This window comes from Berghia stephanieae, chromosome 3, assembly GCF_034508935.2.
Source record: "Berghia stephanieae isolate SIO BIC M18660-M18661 chromosome 3, UCSD_Bste_1.3, whole genome shotgun sequence".
Classification (NCBI taxonomy): Eukaryota; Metazoa; Mollusca; class Gastropoda; order Nudibranchia; family Aeolidiidae; genus Berghia; species Berghia stephanieae.
The window spans coordinates 85,029,112-85,053,623 of NC_088362.1; the positions used below are offsets into that span (position 1 = coordinate 85,029,112).

Genomic DNA, 24,512 nt, shown 5'->3' on the forward strand with positions numbered 1-24,512 from the left:
AAAAAAAATTCCCAAGCGGTGTCTTTATTTATTCTTTTTTTTTTTTTTCAGTGCAAAAAATAACAGAAAATCGCTAATGCGTCAAAAGTTATAACCGCAACAAACGTAAATGCTAGGATAATGCTCTTTATATATGCTCAATTTTTTTTTTTTTTTGTCTTTTAGAAAATATTTTTAAAAACTAATTATACATGAAATTCTACCACAACATTATCATATTAAAAAAATTATGAAATTTTGAAAAATTAGGAGACTAATTTAATGCTGTACTGGTTTAGGGCAAGCCGTTTACGGGTTTGGGGCATGAGCATACATATTTGGGGTGAGGGGGTTTGGAATCTATTTTTAAGCAAGGTTAACTGATAATACCTCATATGTATTTACATCAAACTAACAAAAGATGTCAAATAATTGCAGTTAGAGCTGTTGGAATTTGAGGTATAGAAAAGCATACAGATTTAGGGCGACCTACCCGAGTACATTTGATAAGCAAGAAATAAATCTTCACCCTCTCCAGTCAGACCCTACAAATATTTAATGATAAAATGCCAATTTAAGAGGTATGACTGATAATAATCTACACTCAAAAGCATGACATTTTTTATGCAAATAATTTAAAGGATACAGACTAATTATACGAGTAAAGTTTGCTACAACCATAATAATAAATAAAGATTTTATGGCAACAAAAAGCAATCAATAGAACTGATTCCAGTGCAAAATGAATGTCCTCAACAATCTCATTACATAATCGTTGATTTACATATTTTTTTCTCCTTTTTCATTTTCAGGTTTGGGAAAAGATCAGAATGAGAATCAATGCCGAATTCTCAAAAACCGTTCGGTGATGGAGCTAAAAAAAAAAATTCAAGGACACGAAAAGAATAGTCCAAAGTTATGTTGATTATGTAAAGCAGACTGGAGGGGGAAACCAGGACCCTCTTCAATCTTTACTGAACAAGTACCGGTACTCGTCATTATTGGCGAGTGTAGTAACATTGTTGATGGTATTCAAGGTAAATTTCTGCAATTATAATAGTTCCATACATTGTTCTGTATACAAATGTAAAAGGCTGTCATCTAGGCATTCCATGAATAAAGTAGTAGTAGTAGCATATGGCTACACCTCCAAATTTATTTCGTCAACCCAGCTTCTAAAGTCTTCCTCCACCCTAAGGACGGTTTCATAGCCACCTTCAAGTTTAGTGACTGGACAGTGGAGGACGATGTGATCGCTGGTCTCTGGGGCTGCCTGACATGAATACAGATAGTACCTTACAATATTTTAAACAAGTAATTTGTACTATGGATGCATGCATCTTTTGTGATCGTCTAATATTGACATCCTTACAATTGCCTATGCACTGATTCATTTTTCTCTAACATAACTATCCTCTTTTGGTAGTTAAGTCTCAAAAGTATATCACCTCTATTGCATATCTAACAACTGCCTCTGGGACACGATTCCTCTTGATTTTTTATCAATTTTAAAAACATTAAAAGAATAAATGAAGGCTGAAGTCGAGTATCAAAACAAGATTATTCACATTTAATAATTCAATGGTAGTTAAAATCTTGAAATTTACTTTACACCATCAATCCTGAAGTAGCTGACAAAATTATATGAATATTTCAAATTTGAAATAAGTGATGGAGCAAGAGCTTTTGTGTCATAAGGGATTGCCATGTATTTTTTATCACAAATCGTCAAAGTGGCATCACGCAACATTGTATTGAAATTCCACTTTGGAGTTGGGTCCTGTAAAGATTTATTTTGTTTCATTTAGTGTTTTATTTAGGGCAAGCCAATGGCACAGCGAGTTATCATGCTTGCATATGAATCAAAGTGTCATGGGTTCAATTCCCAGCAGATATGTTATTTCTGGGATTGATGGGTCTCAAGATCAGAAGATAAGATTACACTTGGATGCATTTCATGGTTAAAAAAAAAAAAAGAGCCAGAGACCGGTAATTATATGATGCAAATTTTACATTAAAAATCAATTGATATCGTATCATATTAAAATTGATATAAATAGAATTAAAATCATTATAATTTCATAACAATTCACCTTTAAGAAAAAACACCACTGTGTTCCTCCTCATTAAGTTTGTAATGGGTAATCTGGACTTGAAGTGCAACTTATGAATTCTATACTTCATTTAATTCAAATTTATCAACAATTTTCTTTACAGTAATGGGCACTGAGAGTTTGGTTCCGAATCCCAGTCCAGCCAGAAATATTATTGACATATCTGACTGTAATCTTGGAGATTACACCATAATCAGTAAGCATAATTCTTTTGCTACAAAGTCATTAAATTATTAATAAAATTTCACCCGAAAGACTAAAGAAAAATTTTTTAAAATGAGCTTTTGTATATAGCAATAAACACAAAACATGCTCAAAGCGCTTTACAAGGGGTCCCTGACCAACAGCAACATTTAGAACGGGACATGACGTCTGTTAGGCGATATTACAATTTTTCGGACAGAGACAACACTGTTAACGGCCAGGTACTCATTTTACACCTGAGCACGGTGAGAGAATGTGAGTAAAGAGTCTTTTCCAAGGACTCAACTATGCGCCGAGCGAGGCTCAGGGCCAGGACCTTCCGATCCAAAAACGAGTGTCATACCACAAGACCACATAGCCACTAACAGTGTATTTAACATTGACAACAGTACTGAAAGGACTATCACGGCTAACAAGTTGGTCAAAATGGGGACATTGAAGTGACAGTGGGACCACGAAGTATAACATAAGTGTGGTTTTGTGATTTTGTTTAATCAACATTCTTTATTTGTTTGTTTTTAATGGTTTTACGGCGCTTGCAACCATTAAGGTCATATCAGTGCCAGTAAAAAGGAAGAAAATGGGATAGCAAAATGTTCTAGAATTATAAATCCTCTTCTGTTTTTAATTGCTTGCGACATATTTAGGTCATTTCAGCACCAGTAAAAAGGATGCAAATGGATAGTCATGCAATTCTAGATTAACAATTCAAAGCACTAATAAGTAAAACAAAAAGGGAATGGTTCTTATATGGAATGGATGTAGATTCCAAGAGCATGCCATCGGTGTACTTAGTTTGAAGTCACCTAAAAGTGTCGTCCAGGCACAAGCACAGGTCCCCATTAAGAGGAACACACTCAAATGCTTACTTATCACATATTACATATGTAAAAAATAATACTGGTTCCCCCTGAGAGAAAAATACTCAAACAAAAAGATGATTTACAAGGAAATAAAACAAAAATGCATACTGTTGCCGAGTCCATTGTTTTCTCAAATATATTTATATTAACACTTTTAAGCACTGACAAACAGTTTATAAGGATTTGTTTAAAAAGTGGGATGTAGTTCTAAAATCATCTTAATTAAATGGCCAGCATTTCATGTTGCTTAAGGAGATAACATTGTTCAAAAGTTTTTATCATTCCAAATTCTGACTTTGACCTGAAGACTATGTGGGATCAGAGAAGTTTCAAAATGAAATGACGTTTTTGATTTCAGCACCACTTGATTTCATAATGTGGCCAGTTTCATAATTCACAGATATAAATGTTTTGTTTCAATGCAGTGAAAAAGATGTTCTAAAGATTTTTTTTTCCTCCACAGCTTCAACACTAGCCAGACAGATGGATATGAATGAGATTAATGAAATCAGTTTTGTTGATTGCTCTGTGGTGGAGTCAGTAGTTGTAGTAGATGATTTAGTATAGTATAGTTTTCCAGCCTATTAGGCGTTTTGTGCCTTTGCTGATCTTGGCATTCAGTTCATCGAGATAAAAGTCAATAAAAAGCCCTAACAGATCTTTTGACCTTTATCTATAATATATAAACTTTTTGATAGATTGAAGGCCCTAACCCTAACAGATCTTTTGACCTGTATATACGTCTAACCCTTTGATGGGATCTTAATGGGCGGTTCAACTATGCTAAACATGTAATCTGCTAAGTGGCTATCTAAGCTATTTTTGAAGGCGTTGACACTTGGAGCATTGGTCAACGTTTCAGGGAGACTGTTCCAGCGGTCGATCACACGTTGATTAAAGTAGTGTTGCCTAAGTGATGTGTTACACCTTGGTTTATGCAGCTTGTAATTATGACCTCTGGTTCCATTGTTTGCAAACACGAAAAGTTTACTCTCGACTTGATACAAACTGTGTGTAAACTTGTATGTTTCAATCATATCACCTCGTACTCGTCTGTATGTCATGCTTGGAATTTCAATACGTTTCAGTCTATCCTCATATTGCTTATCTTTCAACCCAGGAATTACTTTTGTTGCTCTGCGAAGCACGCCTTCAATAAGTTTCTTATCTTTCTCAATTTGTGGTGACCATACTGAGTTGCTGAACTCGAGATGGGGTCTGACTAATGCAGTAAATAGTATTTTCATAGTTGCTGCATCTAAATAGGTAAAAGATCTTCTGATGAGTCCAAGGATTCTGTTTGCCTTATTAACTTGTGTTTCTATTTGCTTTGAGAATTTTAATTTAGTATCAACATGTACTCTCAAAGCTTTCTCAAGTTTTGACTTATTCAGAGCTGTTCTGTCGCTACAGTGATGCTGTCTCATATCGTAGTGAAAGATTTTGATTTTCGTTCCAAGATGTAGCACTGTGCATTTTCCAGCGTTGAACTTCAGTTGCCAATCGTCTGCCCAGTTGACTAGATTGTCAATATCTAACTGAAGACTGTCTCTATTTTCTAGATTGTTTACCTTTCTGTATACTTTAGTATCATCGGCATACATTGAACATGAGCAAGACAAAATACTTGGTAAATCATTAATGAAGATTACGAAAAGAGTTGGACCTAAGACGCTGCCTTGTGGCACTCCACTAAGAACTTCTGTCCAATTTGACACTGTGCCTTGCACGCTAACTCTCTGTTTCCTGCCTACTAGAAAATGCTTAATCCAGCTTAGAGTATTTCCTTGAACACCATGAGCTTCCAGTTTGTTTAAGAGTCTTTGATGGGGAACAGAATCAAAAGCTTTAGCAAAATCTAAGTAGATTGCGTCAACCGAAGATCCTTGGTCGAGAAACTCTGTCCAATCATTTAAAGTCTTTAGGAGGTTAGTTGAACATGACCTGCCAGAAACAAAGCCATGTTGGCATTCAGACAGTAACTTGTTGTTCTTTAGGTGAGTTATGACATAGTCTCTAATAATGCTCTCCATTATTTTGCAAACCACTGAGGTGAGGCTAACTGGTCGGTAATTGCCCGGATTACTCTTGTCTCCTTTCTTGAATAACGGTGTAACTTGTGCTTCTTTCCAATCAGGTGGAAGAGTTCCTGAGTCAAGTGATTTTTGGAACAGTAACGCTAATGGTTCGGAGAGTTCTTCTGACAACTGACATAATACGCGGGGTGGAACATGTCAGGTCCTGGGGACTTGTTCATATTGAGTTTGTCTAGTTTCTTCTTTACAGTGTCTTTGTCGAATTCTATATCTGATAGTATGTTGTTTACACTTTTTCTTTCACATGTAGGTATATTAGTAAGATCCTCGTTGGTGAATACACTGCTAAAGAACTTGTTAAGAATATTGGCTTTGTCAATGTTAGATGAGGCTGTCTTATGATCATCATACAAATCCGCAATACCGTCTTTAGTCTTCGTTTTTGTTCTAGCATATGCAAAAAACTTTTTCGAGTTCACTTTAGCCATACGAGAAATAGATCTTTCATAGTCCTTTACAGCAATTCTGCATGAGCTTTTGGCTTCATTTCTGGCCCTCGTGTAATTAATATAGTCTGCACCCTCTCTAGTTTCTAAGTACTTTTTGTAAGCTTGCTTCTTTTTCTTGAGTTTTGCCAAGACTGTAGGATTGATCCACCGAGGTGAAGTTCTGTCTGAACTACTTTTAACTTTTGGTACGCTGATGTCCACTGCTGACATAACTTCAGATTTGATAATAGTCCATGCATCGAGTACAGACAGGTTTATTATTTTTTGTGTTAGGTCTGCAGCTGAGACTAATTCAGAAAGCTGTTTGTAGTCGCCTTTATCGAAACAGTAGCGGGGTTCGTTCGAGTAACATTTCTTTGTGTAACATCTAAAGTCAAAATATAAAACCTGGTGGTGACTCTTGCCTAGTGGAGCCTCATGTCTTATTGAGTCAATCATTGAATGTTCATTTGTAAAAACCAGGTCCAAAATATTTGGGGTTTGCTCTGAACGGTAGTGAGTTGGTTGCTTAACGTGCTGTGTTAAGAATGAATCCCTGACAGCTTCCATGAATTTAGAAGCAGAGTGATCTGAGTCCTTGGGGATAACTCGTTTGCCCAGTCTACTTCAGGAAAGTTAAAATCTCCCGTAACTAGAACATGTGATTTGCCTTCTGTCATTTTAACTAAAAGTTCATTAATCTTATCATTGTTTTCAAAAGAGCTATTCGGTGAACGATAAACCGAGCCAACTAATATCCTATCATTGTCTCTAAGTGTTATTTCACACCAAACGGATTCTTTGGATGATGACAAGTTGTCTGACAACTTGACTGGTTGAGCATTTAGCTTTGAACGAACCCATATGGCTACACCACGATGACAACTTTTATCCTGAATATTGTGAAAACAATCAAAGCCTGGAATCTGAAGTTCTACCGGCTCGATTTCACCTCTTTGCTGATTTTTAGGTAACACTTCAGTTATACTTATAACATCAACACTCTCAGCATCAATCGTTAATAAAAGTTCATCTCTCTTGTTGATAAAAGAATCTGAATTTGTATAAAAGCACTTTAAAATGTCCGTACGATGACGGTCTAATTTTTTGTACAAGCACTTAAAACTGTCCGTCTGATGGGGGTTAAAAACATTCTGTACATTAGAACTAAAATCGTTGGTTATTTTCTTTCCTCCTCCTCTCTCTTTCTGTCTGCTGGCCTGCCCTGTCTTCGATTGGAATCTACAACTTTCCCCCTCAATATTGTCCACTTCTCCTCTCCCCCTTTCTGTATTGTCTCTTCCCTTTTTTTGTCTCTCATCTCTACCAATTTCCTCATCTCTTCCCTTTCTAAAGGGGTGTAATCCTTTTTAAAAAAAATATTTTTATGTATTTCTGATTGGCGAAGTTTACGACCATTTCTCAGAACTCCAGAAGCCTGCTCCTCATTCTTAATTGATATCAGAAGAGGTCTTGTACCAGGGGCTTTGGAGTGTAGGCGCTTACAGGTTGATATGTCAACATCAGTGTCTAAAGTTTCTTTACAAAGCGAGATGAGAAAGGTCTTATCATCTCTAATACGCTGGTCTAGTTCCTCAGCACTGCTCTCTGGGATACCGAAAAAGACAATATTATTCTTCCTCCTATCTCTTTCTGCTAGTTCCTTTGCACTCTCTGCTGTCACTTGGCTAAGTCTTTTCTAACATCTTCTGCATAACTTTGTTGGGCATTTGCTGTTGGGTTTCGTGGGACATTCTTATCTCTTTTCAAAGTATCAATTTCTTCCCTGAGATTTAAAATTTGGGACTTCAAATCTTCTAGAACATTCCTTTTAAAATCATCCAGGATTTCATTGCATTTCTGTTCTATTAATTTATCTTTTTTGACTGCTGACATAGCTGGTCGCTCGCACTCCTCACAAAACCAGTGAAACTTGCAGGAATCATCCATCAAGAGGGCATATTGTTCTATTGTTATTTCACTACAAACTCTGCAAACATAGCAATCACATCTGTCACAAATAATCATTTCATGGTTTGGATCACTGAACTCTTGGTGACATACTTTGCACTCATCAACTTCAATAGTAACATTTTTCGATGATTTGTTTTTTCCGCCATTTTGGGTGTTTACAACCTCAGTTTCAGAAGTCTTTCCATTGACTTTTTTATTCTTATTCTTTGACATTTTCACTTCAAAATGATTAAAACTATAAATTTATATCACACAGATAAAATATATTAAGAATTTCACTGAATTTCTCCTCTAAATATTTGTTAACTTCGAATAATCTGATCACAAAATCCTTGAGAAATCAATGAGCCGCCATCTTGGATTTCTAGTCTAGATTGTCAAATCACTTTCAAGAGGAGACAACAGAAACTCTTCCCCATACACCAGAGGAGTGGAATGCCTCAGATGGCATCAGCCAAAAATTACGACAAGCTGGCCCCAAGAGGAGATGACAGATCACTGACAATCCATTAGTGGATCAATGGCTGCAGTCGGAAATACTCCATTATAAAAAAAACGCAACTCCATTGTTGAACAAAATACCATAAAAATTGAATACATGAAATTTAAGATGAGGCATCTTAATTATGACACTACTTATAATTAAATTACTCTTTTTATATGTTTTGATATTATAGCTGTCATCTGCATTTTTTGCCAAATTGGGACCTAAAATTTGCCAAAAAAAAACCCCCAAAATTTGCCAAGAAATTTGCCAAAAAGACCAAAATTTGCCAAAAAATTTGCCGAGGAGAACTTAGCGTTTCAGTAAAAATTAACACGCGATACAGAAAACAAAAATTTATAAAAGACAATTTATTGCATTTAAGGAGGCTACATTTATTAATTTACACAATGTAAAGCGATTTATGCGCCCAAACTTTTAGACAATCACACACACACACACACAAACAAACGTACACTTTCAGTCAGACTCATCAAAGGCCTAGTTTTCTTTTACTACTCAAAAAAAGAGGCATTGATAAACTTATTGTAGTAAAGGAAAACTAGTCCTTTGATGTTGTTTTCTGTGAGTCTACGCCTTCTGGAAGACAAGACAAGATTGTAAAGAGAAAAACTTCGCTCAGCATCAGCTGACGAGCATGTTGAGAAGGCATATCGGGACGCCAATGCAGCGAGAGCTAGAACATAATCTGCCACAGACTTCCAAAATAGGGTCAGATGTATAATTCCAGTATCAGACTCTTTCACAGCACTGGGCCCCAGTTTCTCAATATACCTCGTGAACTCATGCTGAGGAATATCACAAAAATTTGGAATTGCAGTGTATGCAGATACACTGCGAGCATGAGATCATTATCCGTAGAGAGTAGCTTCCCTTGGTTTGGGCCCTGGCAAAGCTGCAACATTTCTCAAGTTTCGCACTTTCTTTTTCGTTATTTTGTTTTCGCTTCTTTTTTTTCCCCAAAATTTGCCACGCGATTTGCCAATTTTCCCAAAATTTGCCACGATTTGCCAATTTTGGGAAATTTGCGGATCGCCCTGATTTGCGGCCGCAAAAAATGCAGATGAGTTATAGGAAATTAATTCATGTATGAAAATCACAGCTGGGAGCGTTCACAAATGACATCATCATTTAGTTTCTATCCATGACCCAATTGGTTTCTAATGTCTTGAATTTGAATATTAATTCAATCACATGTATTTTGAGTTTTAAAAATGGTTTAAAGCAATCCATGGAGACATGTTGCAATACATTTGTCCATAGTGTAGAAAAAATTGGCCTCATAGTATCTTAGAAAATCGCAGTTAAAACCTGTTTTATGAATTGCCTTAAACCATTTTTAAAAAATGGTTCTTGAGATTTTCTAATTGTTATTTAGAGGGGTTTTATTCCTGGATTTATCTCAATCTGTACTTTTGATAGAGCGGATATGTTTTTGTTAAAATTTACTTAAAATCGCATGCATGCAGTGTTTAAGGCCTTTTTTTTACTACAATCACTCCATTGTTCCTTATGTTATTGGTAGAACAAATCCTCTGGAATAAATACAGATTGTTATTTTGGCCTATTGTCACAAACTTGTACAGTGGCATGGCGATTTAAGACCCAAATGTGACTTGGGACTATCCTGGGCTTTGGCTAAGTGGCTGGTATAATGATTTATACAAAAGGTCTTGCAATATGTAATTGTCTTATGACAATAGGGCAGTTAAAATTTGATTGCTCAACTCAGGATTTTGATGACCTTAAAAAAAGAAAATTTTAATGCCCCTTTGTTTTCTGTTTGATAACCGACTCAGGCATGAGAATTCTTGTTCAGTTTTCCAATTTATATCAGACCCATTCCAGAAAAAATTACAGTGCACTTTAATACTTCCTGCAAAACAGGTTTTTTTTGTTTTTAAGGGTTTTACAGCACTTGCAACACATCAGCGCCAGTAAAAAGGAGTAAAATGGGATAGTCAAAGAGTACTAGATGCCTGATAGGCGACTTGTAGTTATATGATATAGAAATTTGTTTCCATATGACCAGCTGGAACAATAATTAAAACAGCGTGACATTTATGTAGCTCATCACAATAAGAATACTGCACACAGTATACTTGCAGAGTGATGTACTACATTAATGATTATATTTATTTCCTGATTAGAGAGGTTCAACTATATTTCTAAAAGCACTATTAATCAAAGTCAGCCTGGCTGCCTTGCCAGCAGCAAGACGTTCTGTTCAGATGCTCCTTCCTGAGTCCCAATAGGAGAAAAGTTATGATTGCTGTCGTCATCATCATTACGGTTGTTTTCTTCTATGGTAGGCCAGCATCAACAGCAAAGTTGTGGAGCCAAAAACACATAAATAACCTTGCAGGCTCTGTCAGGCGTCATTCTGAGCTCGTCATGGAGACAATTCCATCTTCTTTTAACCACTCCAATGACTCTGTTGAAATGACAATACGTAATTGCTTGTACTTGTACATGTACACTTTAAAACCAATTAAAATTAAATGGATCTCTCTCTCGCTCTCTCTCTCTCTCTCTCTCTCTCTCCTCTCTCTCTCTCTCTCTCTCCTCTCTCTCTCTCTCTCTCTCTCTCTCTTTGTTTTTTTTTTTGTTTTTGTTTTTTTCTCAGTCATTTAATTAGAATTAGAAGGGAAAGAATTATAATGGTTAATCTGAGTTCTTCAAAAAAAAAAAAATGTAATGTTTATTATACTAGCATGACAATGACAGTATGATTACAACTATTTTTTTTGGTTAATTTTCTTTTATTTTCATTGATCATTTGCAAATTGTATTGTTAAAGTGGATATAAAAATAAACCTGAAATATTAAATTTCAAAAATTATCAAAATGTTATTGTTTCCTGGAGGGTGGGATTATATGATTGGTAAAACTCGCCTTTCAATCGTGCATTTTGTGATACGATGGGCGGTGTTAAATGCCTCTTCTCCTCTATTTTGGGGGTTTTGGTATTGGGGTCATTAGCCAATTTCTTAACATAACGACTGTCTCCAAGGATCACACCATCCAAAGCCCTGCGATGTGGATCCTCAAATGCAAAGAATAGTCCAGATTTCCTAAAAAAATTGCATCATGCACTGAACCAGGCCACTTAGGAACCAAGTTTGTAACTTATAAAATTGCATCAGAGACGACCTAAAAATGGGAGAAGGAAAATTTTGCATATAATAAAACCTGCAATAAAATCTAAATCAGGAAGTGTAGTCAACTTAGGGAGCGTTCACATATTACGTCATCAAAAATTTGCCCTTTTTAGACCCCCCCCCCCCCCTCCCCCAAGTCATCACTTGTCATCATTGACCTGACCCCCCCCCCCCCCTCCCCCAACAGATGATGACGTCATCTAATTTAATAAAAACTAAAAGATAACTTTAATTTCACAATATTTATTATTCATTTTTGAAACCATAAACATTGATTATCAACGTTTGATAAAACACATTCAGACATTTTATTAATTTCAGAAACTGTTGATAATTTATGTTTTACGATACAATGGGAACATAAAATTTTAATTTGAAAAGATAAAATCTAACAAACATTATTTGAATTAGGCTACTTGGTGCAGGTGCTATTAAAAAAATTTCAGAAAGTGTAATTTAAAATAGTATAGGAGGCAAATTATTTTATAGCATATTAGTCTTTAAGTGGAATGAATTTCTGTTTCAATTTCCAAACATAAAATTAATTGATTCAAAAATGTTTCTGCCTTGGACCTCTGGCAATGTACTATAAATAGTATCATCAATTTCATCTTCATCGTCATCACTTTCTCCCATTTGCTGTTCTTCTTGTATGCCGCATTTTCGTGAATGGTCTTTCATTGCTGTGATCGAGGAGTGATACAATGAACATTTAGGGCAAGTTCGCCTTTTGAGAAATGATACCCCTTTCCCATCTTGTTTCTTGAGAGATGGGCAATACTCATCATAGCAATTTATCTTTAGCTGTTTTGAAAGGAACAAACTTTGAAATAGGCTTAATTTGCCTATGTTTTGATGACATCATCTTGGGTCTGACCCCCCCCCCCCCCCCTCCCCCATGTCAACACATGTCAACATTTGGTAGACCCCCCCTCCCCCCCTAGCTGATGACGTAATATGTGAACGCTCCCTTACGTACAGTACAGCTCGCGCACAATGGCCTCTTATAAAATAATAAAATTCCTTTTATTCATCCCATAGGAGAAATGTGTTTCAGGGTCTGTTCCAAGGGAAGAATGGAATAACCCAGGCGTCAGGGAATGGAGATGGGATGAGGGTGGGGGAGTAATAGTCATTGGGTGACCTTTTAACAACCATGTACTTTGTGTAACATACCATGACGACTCAACAAAAGGCTAGTGGGTGGGAGGCAATATGTTGATAGTCCTATGCCTAATAAATAGACCTGTAAATTCTCAGTCAATTAACTGAAATCAGTCAATTTGTCAAATTCAAATATTTAAAAAAAAAAGGAAAGAAAGAAAGAAAGAAGTGAAGAAAGAAAGAATTCACAAATCGTAGTCGAATGACCGTGAAGTAATTAGGAGTGTTCCATAACGCTACGCATAGCTCATGGGAGCCGTTAATATTAACGATGGATTTATTGCCAAGGCTAAGCGGCGCTTTTTAGAATTGGCGTGACTGAACACATCCCAGTGTAATTTCACACAGCCTTCGTTAAATTATTTTTTCACTTTCCAACCTGTCGTGATCCCAACGGTAGCCAATTTTAACTGAGCCGCCGAGCGATAAATTTCACTGTTTCGTCTAAGCCAAAATTGACCACAATTACAAGCAGGGGTTTAAAAGTATAAAAAAAAATAAAATGCGAATGCCGGAAGTAACATCTCTAGTAGATGATGGAGACACCTTTAAATCGAAAGTTAGATTAGGATAGATTGCTACAAAGCACATTTCGATTGCCTCACATTGTAAACAAACTGGTTGACCGTTTCTTCACTGATTGAGTACCTGATTATAAGAACAATGGTAAGTAGCCTAATTAATTCCCGTGCAAATCAGGACGTTTTCTGACATTGTTTTTGCTCAAGCCCAAGCGAGCTTGCTGCTTTGTGGCGATTTACCTTAATTTCGATTCTTTGAATTTTTCCGCTACGCCTGCCGAAGTTTCTTCTTGATAATTCACTTCTACTTAATAATTCAGTGTATTGGCCAGAAGTCATATTTATTTAAGTTTTTTTTCTCTGTCATTTACTGATTGAAAATCAAGTTTGCTCATTGCTACATTATTCTAATGTTCTCACAATGGCTGAGCTGTTGTGGATCGCAATTCAGACTTGTCGAGCATCGATAAAGTTAAAGATGTGAGTGTGAGGAATAAATTCAATTGGTCATGGCTAGAAGTTAAAGATGATAATGGTAATTATTTTTCTATGTCAAAAAAAATTCCAGAGGCAGGAATATGACTTTGATGAAGTCATCTTTACCTATATGAATGACATGCTTATTTAGCATTCCTTCTACATCAAATTATGGCAGTCATACTTCCAGTAAGAAATAACACCCACTATTTTAATGTATTGTTTTTATCACTCTCCTCTCCAATGATGCCCTTATTTTTTAAAAAATAATTGAATCTTCAGTTTGTCGAAGAGTTTCAGTCAATTTTTATAGAGCTCATTTACAGGTCTAAATAAAGCGAATGATTTGTGACAACTGACTGATTAACTGTGCCTGATGAAAACTGATTAGGTAATGAGCTTTTATGTGAAGCCTGATGTCTTTTCTTATCACTGGGATGGTGCTTTACTATTACAAGTTTTGAAGACCATTTAGTAGTTGCAGTGACTGCCAGTAGTGGGGTTAGAATGGATGGAGGCAGAGGAGAGGGGAACAGAGGAATAAACCATTGCATTGTTCCAACTTGCCCCTTTTTAATGAATGTAAGTGTAAGTGGGGGAGGAGGGGGGGGGGGGGGTGGGGGGGGGGGGGGGGGGGGGGGGGGGGGGGGGGGGGGGGGGGGGGGGGGGGGGGGGGGGGGGGGGGGGGGGGGAGAGATAGTGATAGTCGGAGGGGTTGTGATTCTGTAGCTAAGGTCGATTCATGAAAGTACTTTGTGATAGACTACTTCCTATTCAAAGGGTAGCAAGCATTGTTATGTCTGTTTCATGCCATAGAAACGGGGATAAACCCTGGCCCCTTTGGGGCTTCATGCCTCTGAAGGACTGCTATTCATTAAATTATTTTTTTTTCATTTCAAATATTAAAGATATTTAAACAGGTCTTTGATGCGAAGTTGGTCCCTCTGGCTCAATTATTAGGGTATTCGCTTAACATGCTAAGGGCAAAGTAGAGATTTTTATTTGACCCCACTGACCACCCAGGAATGATGGGGCGGGTAATCTGCATTTGTTAGATCTGGTGGAAAGTTCTTTACAATAAACCTGTGTCCTATCCAAGGGGTAGCAAGCAATTACTATTGTCTGTTTCACACTAAAGAAACATAGATAAACTCCCGCTACACCAGCCTTGCAGCTCTGAAGGAGTGAAGGAAGAACTATTTGATGCGATTACTTTCAGCATGATGTCTTTGTGCAGATGTGGTCTTGTGGTATGACACTCGCTTTCAGATCGGAAGGTCCTGGGTTCGAGCCTCGCGCTCGGCACATAGTTGAGTCCCTGGAAAAGGCTCTTTACTCACATTCTCTCACTGTACTCATGTGTAAAATGAGTACCTGGCTGTTAGCAGAGGTGCCTTTGTCCGAAAAATTGTAATATCGCCTAACAGGCCCCTGTCTCGTCCTACATGTTAAATGTTGCTGTTGACCAGTGTCCCCTTGTAAAGCGCTTTGAGCACATTTAGTGGTTATTGCGCTATGTAAAGCTAAATTTTAATAATTAAAAAAAAAATGTCATTGTACTTGACGCTTGTGCCTCACCAGTATGGTCTTTGCTTCTTACCCAAAAGATACCTAGTTCGAATATACACCATGGCATGTGGCCATCAACAAGCCACCTCTCCCTAGCTCAATTTGCAGCGCTGTGCTGCGGGTGACATCGGAGTTATTCCAGTATTCCCATTGAATAAACCCTAAGACAAATTTCCGCATGAGTACTATTAAAGGGAAATTTATAATTATTTACTTTATTGTGAGAAGGTTCCTGTATCACATCATTCATTTAATGACGTAGCCAACTAGTAGCAAATCATGGCATGTGGCATTGAAATTAGAATGAATGGCGAAGTGATAAGAATAAGTAAGAGAGGTGTCAATTATGCGAAATGACAATGGAGTGTGTGAGTGCCTGTGTGTATGCATGTGTATCATATTGTACACAAACGTAACTGTCAATGTAACAGTAAATTTTCGGTGGTCGAAATAACAGGGCGCATTAAAATAAAACCTTGAATTAATCAAATCCTTTTTTACATTGGCTAGGTGAAATTAGTTCAAGTAAGGAATGGAATGACAACTAAAAATAATAATGAAAAAATTTGGGATATTCGAATGAGTTCAAGTTCAAGGAAACTGTACTCGAATGTATTACTTTCACTTTTTAAAGTTTATCCAGTGAAATATTTTATTTAAATTGACCGTTGACAACATCTTTGTAATGTGTATTTGAAGTGAAATTTTAAAAACACGACACAAGTTTTGAAACAACATATTACGATTTTTTAACAGCTTTGGTATAACCGCAAGAGAGGATTTTTACTTGATTCATACTAAATTAAAATGAGCTTTATACACATAGCGCAATATCCATTAAATGTGCTCAAAGCGCTTTACAACAGTTCCCTGGTCAACAGCAACATTTAACATGTAGGACGGGACATGACGCCTGTCAGGCGATATTACAATTTTTCGGACAAAGACAACACTGTTAACGGCCAGGTACTCATTTTACACCTGAGTACGGTGAGAGAATGTGAGTAAAGAGTCTTTTCCAAGGACTCAACTATGCGCCGAGCACGAGGCTCGAACCCAGGACCTTCCGATCCGATATTTTTCTTTTCTTTTTTTGTTTGTATTTCTTGTAATGTTCGAATGGCTCTGATTTCTGCTTCGTATTGAAATAGTGTCATAGTTTGTATTTTACTCTCGCATCTATTATAATATTATAACGGTAAATCTCATCATTTAAGCTGGGATGAAATAAACTAATTTTCCTTAAGCCTTAAGGCAACGTGCACTAATTTGCAGGTCTGATAACCCAATACATCATGAGCTCATTGTTATAATGAAAATCTCAAAAAATTACACAAAATAATGTCCAGTGCAACAATGTTAAACGAGGCCCATATTGCATTCGGATGTCAGACCAGCATATATGCATATAAAGATAACATTCCCTTTTTTCATCCAATGGGAAATTTGTCTGTCGTTAGGGTCTATTCCAAGGGAACACTGGAATAACCCAGACATCAGCCGCAGTGCAGTGCCGCAAATAGAACTAGGACGAGATGGATTGCTCAAGGCCGCATAGTACAACGGGTGATCAAACTAATTACCTTTTGGGTACAAAGCAAAGACCATACTGCTGAGCCACGCTGCCCCATCGCCTCGAGTGAAAAATCCTATTTTAAAGATTGATTCTCCTCAGCAATTTGTCAGTCCAACTGTACAATTTTTTTTCTTCAATTCTAAACTGGTTTTGCTAATGAAAAATGTTCCCTTTCAAAAATATTACAATTACAGTGAAAATAATCTCCGACAAGAGCTCGAAAATTGGTTGAGGGAATGCAAAATTCAATAGTGCCAGAGAGCGGTGAAAAAATTTCCATTCCATGTCATACCAGTAACATTCATAGTGGTTTGTGTGTGATGATTAGAGAAATCTACCAACACTAACACTTAGTTTGACTAGTTCAGTTGAGAAGAAGAAGAGGAGGAGGAAGAAGTGGGAGAAGAAGATGAACATGATGATGTTGATGAAGAAGGACGAGGAGGTGTGAAGATGAAGGAGAAGAAGAAGAAGTCTTGGCACCGATTTTGGGTTGGATGCATGAGAATATAAGAAAACTTCTCTTTAAAGATTAGTCTAGTATGAGATTAGAATTAAAATTAAAATGAATACAGATACTAACCTTTCCTCCAGAGAAGACGATCAAGGTCGTCTTTTACAAGATCACAAATTATAAAAATGTGTTCACGATGAAAACGGAAATGTTCGTATATTGTATATTTCATCGTCGTTAAACGAATCGATGGGATTAAGTCTGACCCGAAACACCCTCTCCCGTTGAATCAGTGTTCTCTGACGAATTTGAAACAGCACAGCGGCCGCCATTTTCATGTGTTGACAGTTGTTTTGGCAGTACTGTCAATGACAGTGTCATAGTCATAGTCATACGAATCACCTCATGTGATCGAGAGTAACTTCGCATTGCTTTGCTTGGCACAAAAATAAAGAAAATAAAAGGAGGTAGGGGGTGTTTTAGCTAAACAACATAATTTTCATATTAAAAAATAAGCTAGGTCTAGTTGTGTGTTTGTTATTCTCTAAATATCTAAATCTAAACTTCGAACCAAGCGAAGCTGAAATCTCAGACTCACTGAGTCACTCAACTTCATCAGATTTATTAGTTTCCCGGACAAAAATGTGTGCTTTCGACGATCTGTGACCTTTAACCCGTTTCCTTTAGCATTGACAAATATCAACAGATTACTTTTGTCGTTATAATTCTTTTTCTATGTATTTTTTTCTCGCGAACCGAGTCGTCTAACATTGGCCGCCATCTTTGTTGACTTTGTTGACGCCGTTTCTTAGTTACTAGTCAGAGACTAAACGATCAAGTCCGACTCGAGCAAGTGACTAAATCTTGGCCAAACTTAGTCCGAAGGTGACGTGATTTTAGTCTGGGACTAGCTTAGTCAGCTCACATTAAATCCGATTTTTTTCTAGTCATTTACTTAAGTCAGAGATAGTCCGGGACTAAGCGCTAGTCCGCGTTCATTAGAACGACTTAGACAAAGACAAAACTTATTTTATATCCCATATCACTTGTCTTTGCCCGTTTTAACGCTCGTTTCAAAATGTCACCAATTGGTTCTAACTAGTACATATTATAACTATTATTGACTCTCAAGAAATAAAGAGAAAAAGACTTCGCTAACTTTATTAATTAGTTTTGTTGCCTATTGAGACTAGTTTTAGATCAATTAGGCCTCGGATTCGACAGCGAGTAAGATAAAAAGGTGATAGGAAAGTTTAAAGATCATAGATGTAGGTTAATTAGAGCAAAACGATTGCGTTAACAGGTTAAAATAAAGGGGCTTGAGATAGGGTTCGGTCAAAATATTACACATGAGATGATAAATGCATACCACAAATACATACAGACACACACACACACACACACACACACACACACACACACACACACATACGCACAGATAGAGAGGGCGAGGAATAGTGATAAAAGGTCATGGATTTATGTTTCACCCGTTAACTGACGTACTTTGGAAAAATAATATTTATAAATTGGGCCAGAAAACCTGTCCTTCAAATATCGTTCGATTTAAATTATCCTCATCTTGGCAAAAAAAAAAAAAAAGAAGATAATAATAATAAACAAACACAAAACACTCTCAAATCTGAGGCTTCTTGTGATGCAAGATCAGCATCTAAACGATCGTCTTAGCGAAAAATTGTGAGTGTTCTCATATATATATATATATATATATATATATATATATATATATATATATATATAATATATATATATATATATATATATATATCATATCATATCATTATATTATTATATTATTCTTATTCTTCTTCGTATCATTATTATTATTATTATTATTATTATTATTATTATTATTTGCTTTGCTTTATTATTGATTTTACTTACTTTGATTTGTTAATTGGAAATATTATCTTCATGCATGAGTTATATTGGCAATTGCTACAAGTAAACATTTGAATTGAGTTGAATATAATACTTAACAAGTACAAAATACAAGATCTGATTGATACATAATATAAATCATATATTAACATTAGACATAACCGAGAGATGATTTACAATGGGAAAAAAAATCACCTCTCATTAAAATTAAAAAATGCCGGCTAACAGTAACAGTCGTCAAATTCCAATGGCATGCTGTGATCTCCAACCCATAATTTTCTACCGCCCTTCATGTACCAAAGTACGCAATCCATCTAGATAGCATAAAGCACTAGCACTATAAAGGAGATGTTCATTTGCATCATGTTTTATTCTCGGCAAAGAAGAAAATAAATTCAAGCAAGAATAAAATCGGAGCAAAACTATTTTATCTCAGTATAGGCAGTTACGGAGAGTATAATGTATCAGCGTATGGACTGCAGTATATGAACGAGAAACGTTTGTGTTCTTTCGCAGAGGAATGGCTAAAGGCAGGGTACAGTGGGTTGCTGGGAAGGGAAAACAAATTAATTCATATAAGTATAAGAGCACGAAAGACATAACAAGAATGACCACACTGGCCACTATGGGAGGTCAAAAGGCCCCATCCCTCTATAGAACTGAAATTTTAGAATTAGTTTAGAAATAAGGATAAATCACTCAAAGTGATATACGAGGGCGGGCTGATAATATAAGTGTACGTTTGCCCATAAACAAAACAGATATCAGGTACAATGATGAAAATTCACACACGCACTCTAAAACCATGCCCCCCCCCCCCCCCCCCCAAAAAAAAAAAAAAAAAGAAAAAAAGCAAGGACCATGTTAACTCCCCCCAATAAATAAATCGGATGACGTGACTGTGACTTCCATTCCTGTAACTCCCCCCCCCCCCCCCCCCCCACACACACACACACACAACCACCATACCTCAACCCCTCTTCCCCTTACTTCAGGGCACAAGGCGGGTCGGAACAATGCATCGATTAATTCTACCTTCTTCTTTTCCTCTGCTTTCCACCCATTTCAACTGCGCCACTGACAGCCACTAAATTCACTTAAAACTCAAGTAGCGCACAACCCTACCCTCAGACTTTACAGAGAGCTCTTCACCATCTCACTTCTCATTGGGCCTAATTACCTATTCACTCACGAGACAGGCATCCCGCACTCTAGCGTAATATACTAGTGTATCAACATGTTGATCGGTCCGTCAAGCGCAAACGAGGACCATTAGAGCTATCAAAAGAGCAATCGTTGATTGGTCAAAAATCTCAAGATCTCATATAAGTATAAGGACATAAGTTCTGGAAAGCGATACCCACCCGCCTGTCAGTGGACATAACTTTTATGATGAAATTAGGGCTCCATATAGTGTTATATCATGGCAGGCTCCACCCTCTCTTTCTATTCTGGCGTAGACGACAATAGTATTTCGGATGTCATGCAGACAAGTGGGCAGAGTTAAAGCTTCCAAACAATCCCAATCGTCGTCTCGTCCCCGTTGCGCACATTCAGTACTACTAGCCTTTTATTGCGTCGTCTTGGGTACTCAAAGTACACAGAGAAACGGCAATAGTACACACAATAACTGCAAGTCGCCCACTCCCACCTCATCTCCGTTATGTGTGCCTTCCTCTTTTCTTCTTGAGTACGTAGTTTTTCTCAACTGGGTACTAAAGTTGTGACTCACAACCCCGTGTTCCAAGAAATATTTCACCGTTATAGCCATGCATGATTTACCTGGATTATATAGGCCGCAGAACGGGGATTTTAAAATTCCCCGTTGTAGCCGAGCTCCTGTTGCAACCGAGGCTGTTGTACGCGAGCTGTACTGCTGCTTCTTAAGGTTCACACTATTACTATTATGTTATGACGATCGACCCAATCAGCAAAGTCCGGTCCGCATTCGTGCACCGTCGCAAACCCGCCTGGTAGCATCGTCACAACACACCTTTCGACTAGATGCTCTGCCGTCTCGTGGATCTTTACCTTGCAGTGGTGAGGGGGCTTGAGGCACACGGGAGGGCAAAGGTGTAAATCCCGGTCGACCGTCACGAGACCATCCCGGGTATCGAGCCAACGAGCCACATGAGCTGCTCGCCCCGGTGTGTGACTAAATTTGATCCAAACCCGGTGCCCAAATAGCAGCCCTATCCCTGGCGCCACACTATTAAATAGAGCTGTACTGTATTACTAATGGCGCAGTTCGAAAGTGGGTTAGAATTTTCAAAGGAGATGTCCCAACAGGGACAAAAGTGTTTGATCGCAAGCGACCAGGTAGGTCATTTTCTGCATCCGATACGAGTATTCAAGAAGCAGTTGACATATGATTGGGGAGAATCGAAGGGTAAAACAAAAAGATATATCGCTGATGACGTTGGGATTTCAAAAGAACGAGTATATCACATCGTGACATCTCTCTTGGCTTACAGAAAAGTCTCTGCATGATGGGTCCCAAGACAGCTAACTTCAGAAGTGAAAGCGCTGAGAAAAGACATTTGTACCCAACATTTGAAACGATATGACAAGGAAGGAGAGACTTTTCATCAGAAAATTGTGACTGGTGATGAATCTTGGGTCGTCCAACATGACCTGGAAACCAAAGTGCAGTCAATGGAGTACAGGCATAAATCTTCTCCAAGCCCAAGGAAATTCAAAGTCATTGTCTGCGAGAAGGGTATTGTTCACCGTTTTCTGGGACATGAAAGGCATAGCTCACAAGTGATTTCTTGAACAAGGGCAAACTGTGAACTCTGAACAATATGTTTTAACTCAACGAGCCTTCACAAATAAGACTCGCACAGGTTCGAGGTGATAGAGATTCGATACTGCAGCAGACACACTACTTGTCAAACCTAAATACGCATTAATTCGGTTCAAATTTCCAACCCGACAGCACCCTGCATATATAGTCCGTATCTAGCCCCATCTGCTGATTATTTCTTGTTCTCCCCAGCTCAAGAAGTATCTGAAAGGAAGCCGTTACAACAACAGCGATTTGGAGATAGTGGCGGATGTTTGTCGATGGTCCGATACGTAGCTGAGATTCTAAGCTTTCTTTTCATGTAGTATTATGTTTCTATGCGATGTTGAAAACAAAAAAAATTATAACAAAACGGTATTTATGTATTATATATCAGCCTGCCCTTGCAGGTTCAGGAATCAACACAAACAAAAATCAATGTATTAAATTTAGCTTTATTGTCTTGATTTAATGCAACAAAATTTTATATTCAGTAAAATAAAACACACGTTACTGATAGGGTAAAAATGTAATTGAAATTGCCTAAGAACTTTTTTTTTAAAGTTAAGAAAGGAAATAAAGCTACTCGCAACACATCATTCAGTTTTAAAGCATCTTGACAAAGGCACTATTATATGGATACAAGAGACACAATTTCTTAGATTTAGATTTATTGTTGCTTTCTTTAACATTTTATGAAAATGAGCAATGAGCGCAAAAAAAAAAAAAAAAATAGATAAAGGCATCAGAAAACATATATATGTAAAAAAGCAGAGATAGTAAAGCTTATCAAGATGAATAAAAATAAAACAAGATTGATTATCCTAAATATTTTTATTAATCCAAAAAAAAAAAAAAAAAAAGAAATCATTTGTAAATTAGAACAATAAATACATTTAAAAAAAAATTAGGTTTAGCATAATCCACGGAAAATGTAAGCCTTCCCTTAATAAACTTAAATCTGTAAACTTCAACCACGCTATGGGCTCTTGTAAAATTACTCTTATTACTGCACCATGTATTTTGACTTGGGAATTAAATATAAGAGGAGCTGTTCTGGGATATTTTTTTGCTATTTAAAAAAAAAAAAATGTTTGTTTGTAGTTGTAGTTTTATGGCATTTGTGACACTTTCAGGTGATATCATCCTCTGTACAAAGTCATACAATGGGATTGTCAAGAGATTATAGACAAGAACTGATTAGTGTCTACAAGTATGCACAAACATTCAAGAAAAGAAAAATTATACGAAGGGAACTAGTTCAATCAAAGAATTGAAGTAGATCCTGGGAGTAATCAGCTTTGTGGCTGGATGATGCCAGCCGAGTCCCACTCAGACACAAAATCTCAACCAAGAAGAGTATGAATTACGAATACTAATTACTAGCAACAAACAAAAAATACATTATTATTTGTATGTTTTGTTTATTTTTAGGAGCTTTACAACTCTAACACTTTGAGGTCAGAAAACACAGAGAAAGGAAGATTATGAGATAGTCACTGTGAAGCTCAATATGCATGCAAATCATGGAAATGCGCTATATAAACGGTCATTTTTTTATCATTAATTATGTTAACCATATATTCTTCTGCGCTTAATGATACCCACACAAAAAAAGAAGCACAAAGAGAACTGGTTCAATCAGGAAGCCGAAGAACTTCTGAGCAATCCAATTATATGTCTAGAAAACCTAAAGGACTCATGTAAGGGCTCGGGACACAAGATCCCTGCCGTATACAAATAATTAATTTTTTTTTTTTAATCGTTTGCCACAAACCCCCCCCCCCCCCCCCCCCCCCCCCAAAAAAAAAAAAAAAAAAAAAACAACAAAAAAAAAATTCATCTAACAACCAAGTCGGAGCATGACTTCAAGCAGAATTTGATTAATTCCGATATTGGTAAAAATAAAAAAGTGGGTCAGGAATTCATCACCTCTACCCAGTCAACGGAAATTAGTACAACATTGTAAAATATAAGAAGAACGTGTTCTTACTGCTATTCTTCTGCTTACCCTGACGACCACTCACTGTTTATAGTACTTCGAGTCATTGTCATTGTCAAGGAAAACTAGTAGTAGTAGGTCACTGAATGGAACTGCAGTCCAAGCCGGTTTGTTGGGAGGGTTCAAGTCCCCTACAAATCGCCCCATTTAAGAGGTGGCCATGAAATTGTGCAATTTTTCAGATTTACCATAGACCACTCTGCATTTATCCTGATTTGTGACTGGCAATAAAACTTCTAATGAAAGATGTATTGGTTGCATTAAACTTTTTTTTTTTTTTGGTTTCCTTTCTTCTTGTTATTTTTTTTTCTTGGACTGTACATATATTCCGGCAAAGCCAAATTAAATGGTCAACTCCAAGAGAAAATAAAACACAAAAAAAAAAAAAAAACAACCACACACATTCTCCTGCACGATGGACATATTCAAATTGTTAAAATGCTGTATAAAACCCCGAAAATAATAACTGACAGTACATTAATTTACAAAGAAAAAAAAAAAAAAACAAAAGAGAAAGTTCCAATTGAATATGGCCCTCAAGTCTAAAGACCATCCAACCAATGCAAAACCGAGAAGAGTCACGACTCAGAATATTGGTCCCTGCTACAAAACTGTAGAGAAAAAAAAAGGCAATTTACGTATCGTTTTGGGGATGGGTGGTTTTGAGAACAAGAGTTAGTATTATGGACACAGCATAATAGATATTAATATTTTCTTACCTATTCCTCCGTCAGGTGGTTT

At 37.0% G+C, this 24,512-nt stretch overlaps 1 protein-coding gene and 1 long non-coding RNA gene across 2 annotated transcripts; one reads left to right on the top strand and one right to left on the bottom strand.

The window, feature by feature from the left end:
• Positions 1 to 984: 984 nt before the first annotated feature.
• On the top strand, positions 985 to 3,727 carry LOC144968681 (uncharacterized). Its single transcript, XR_013644626.1, has 3 exons — positions 985 to 1,016; positions 2,197 to 2,289; positions 3,624 to 3,727. It is a non-coding gene; the product is annotated as an uncharacterized LOC144968681 (long non-coding RNA).
• Positions 3,728 to 5,339: 1,612 nt separating this feature from the next.
• Positions 5,340 to 6,143, bottom strand: LOC144969367 (uncharacterized). The gene has a single exon (XM_078908476.1). The coding sequence runs from the start codon at positions 6,141 to 6,143 to the stop codon at positions 5,340 to 5,342; it is 804 nt and encodes a 267-aa protein (XP_078764602.1).
• Positions 6,144 to 24,512: the final 18,369 nt, after the last annotated feature.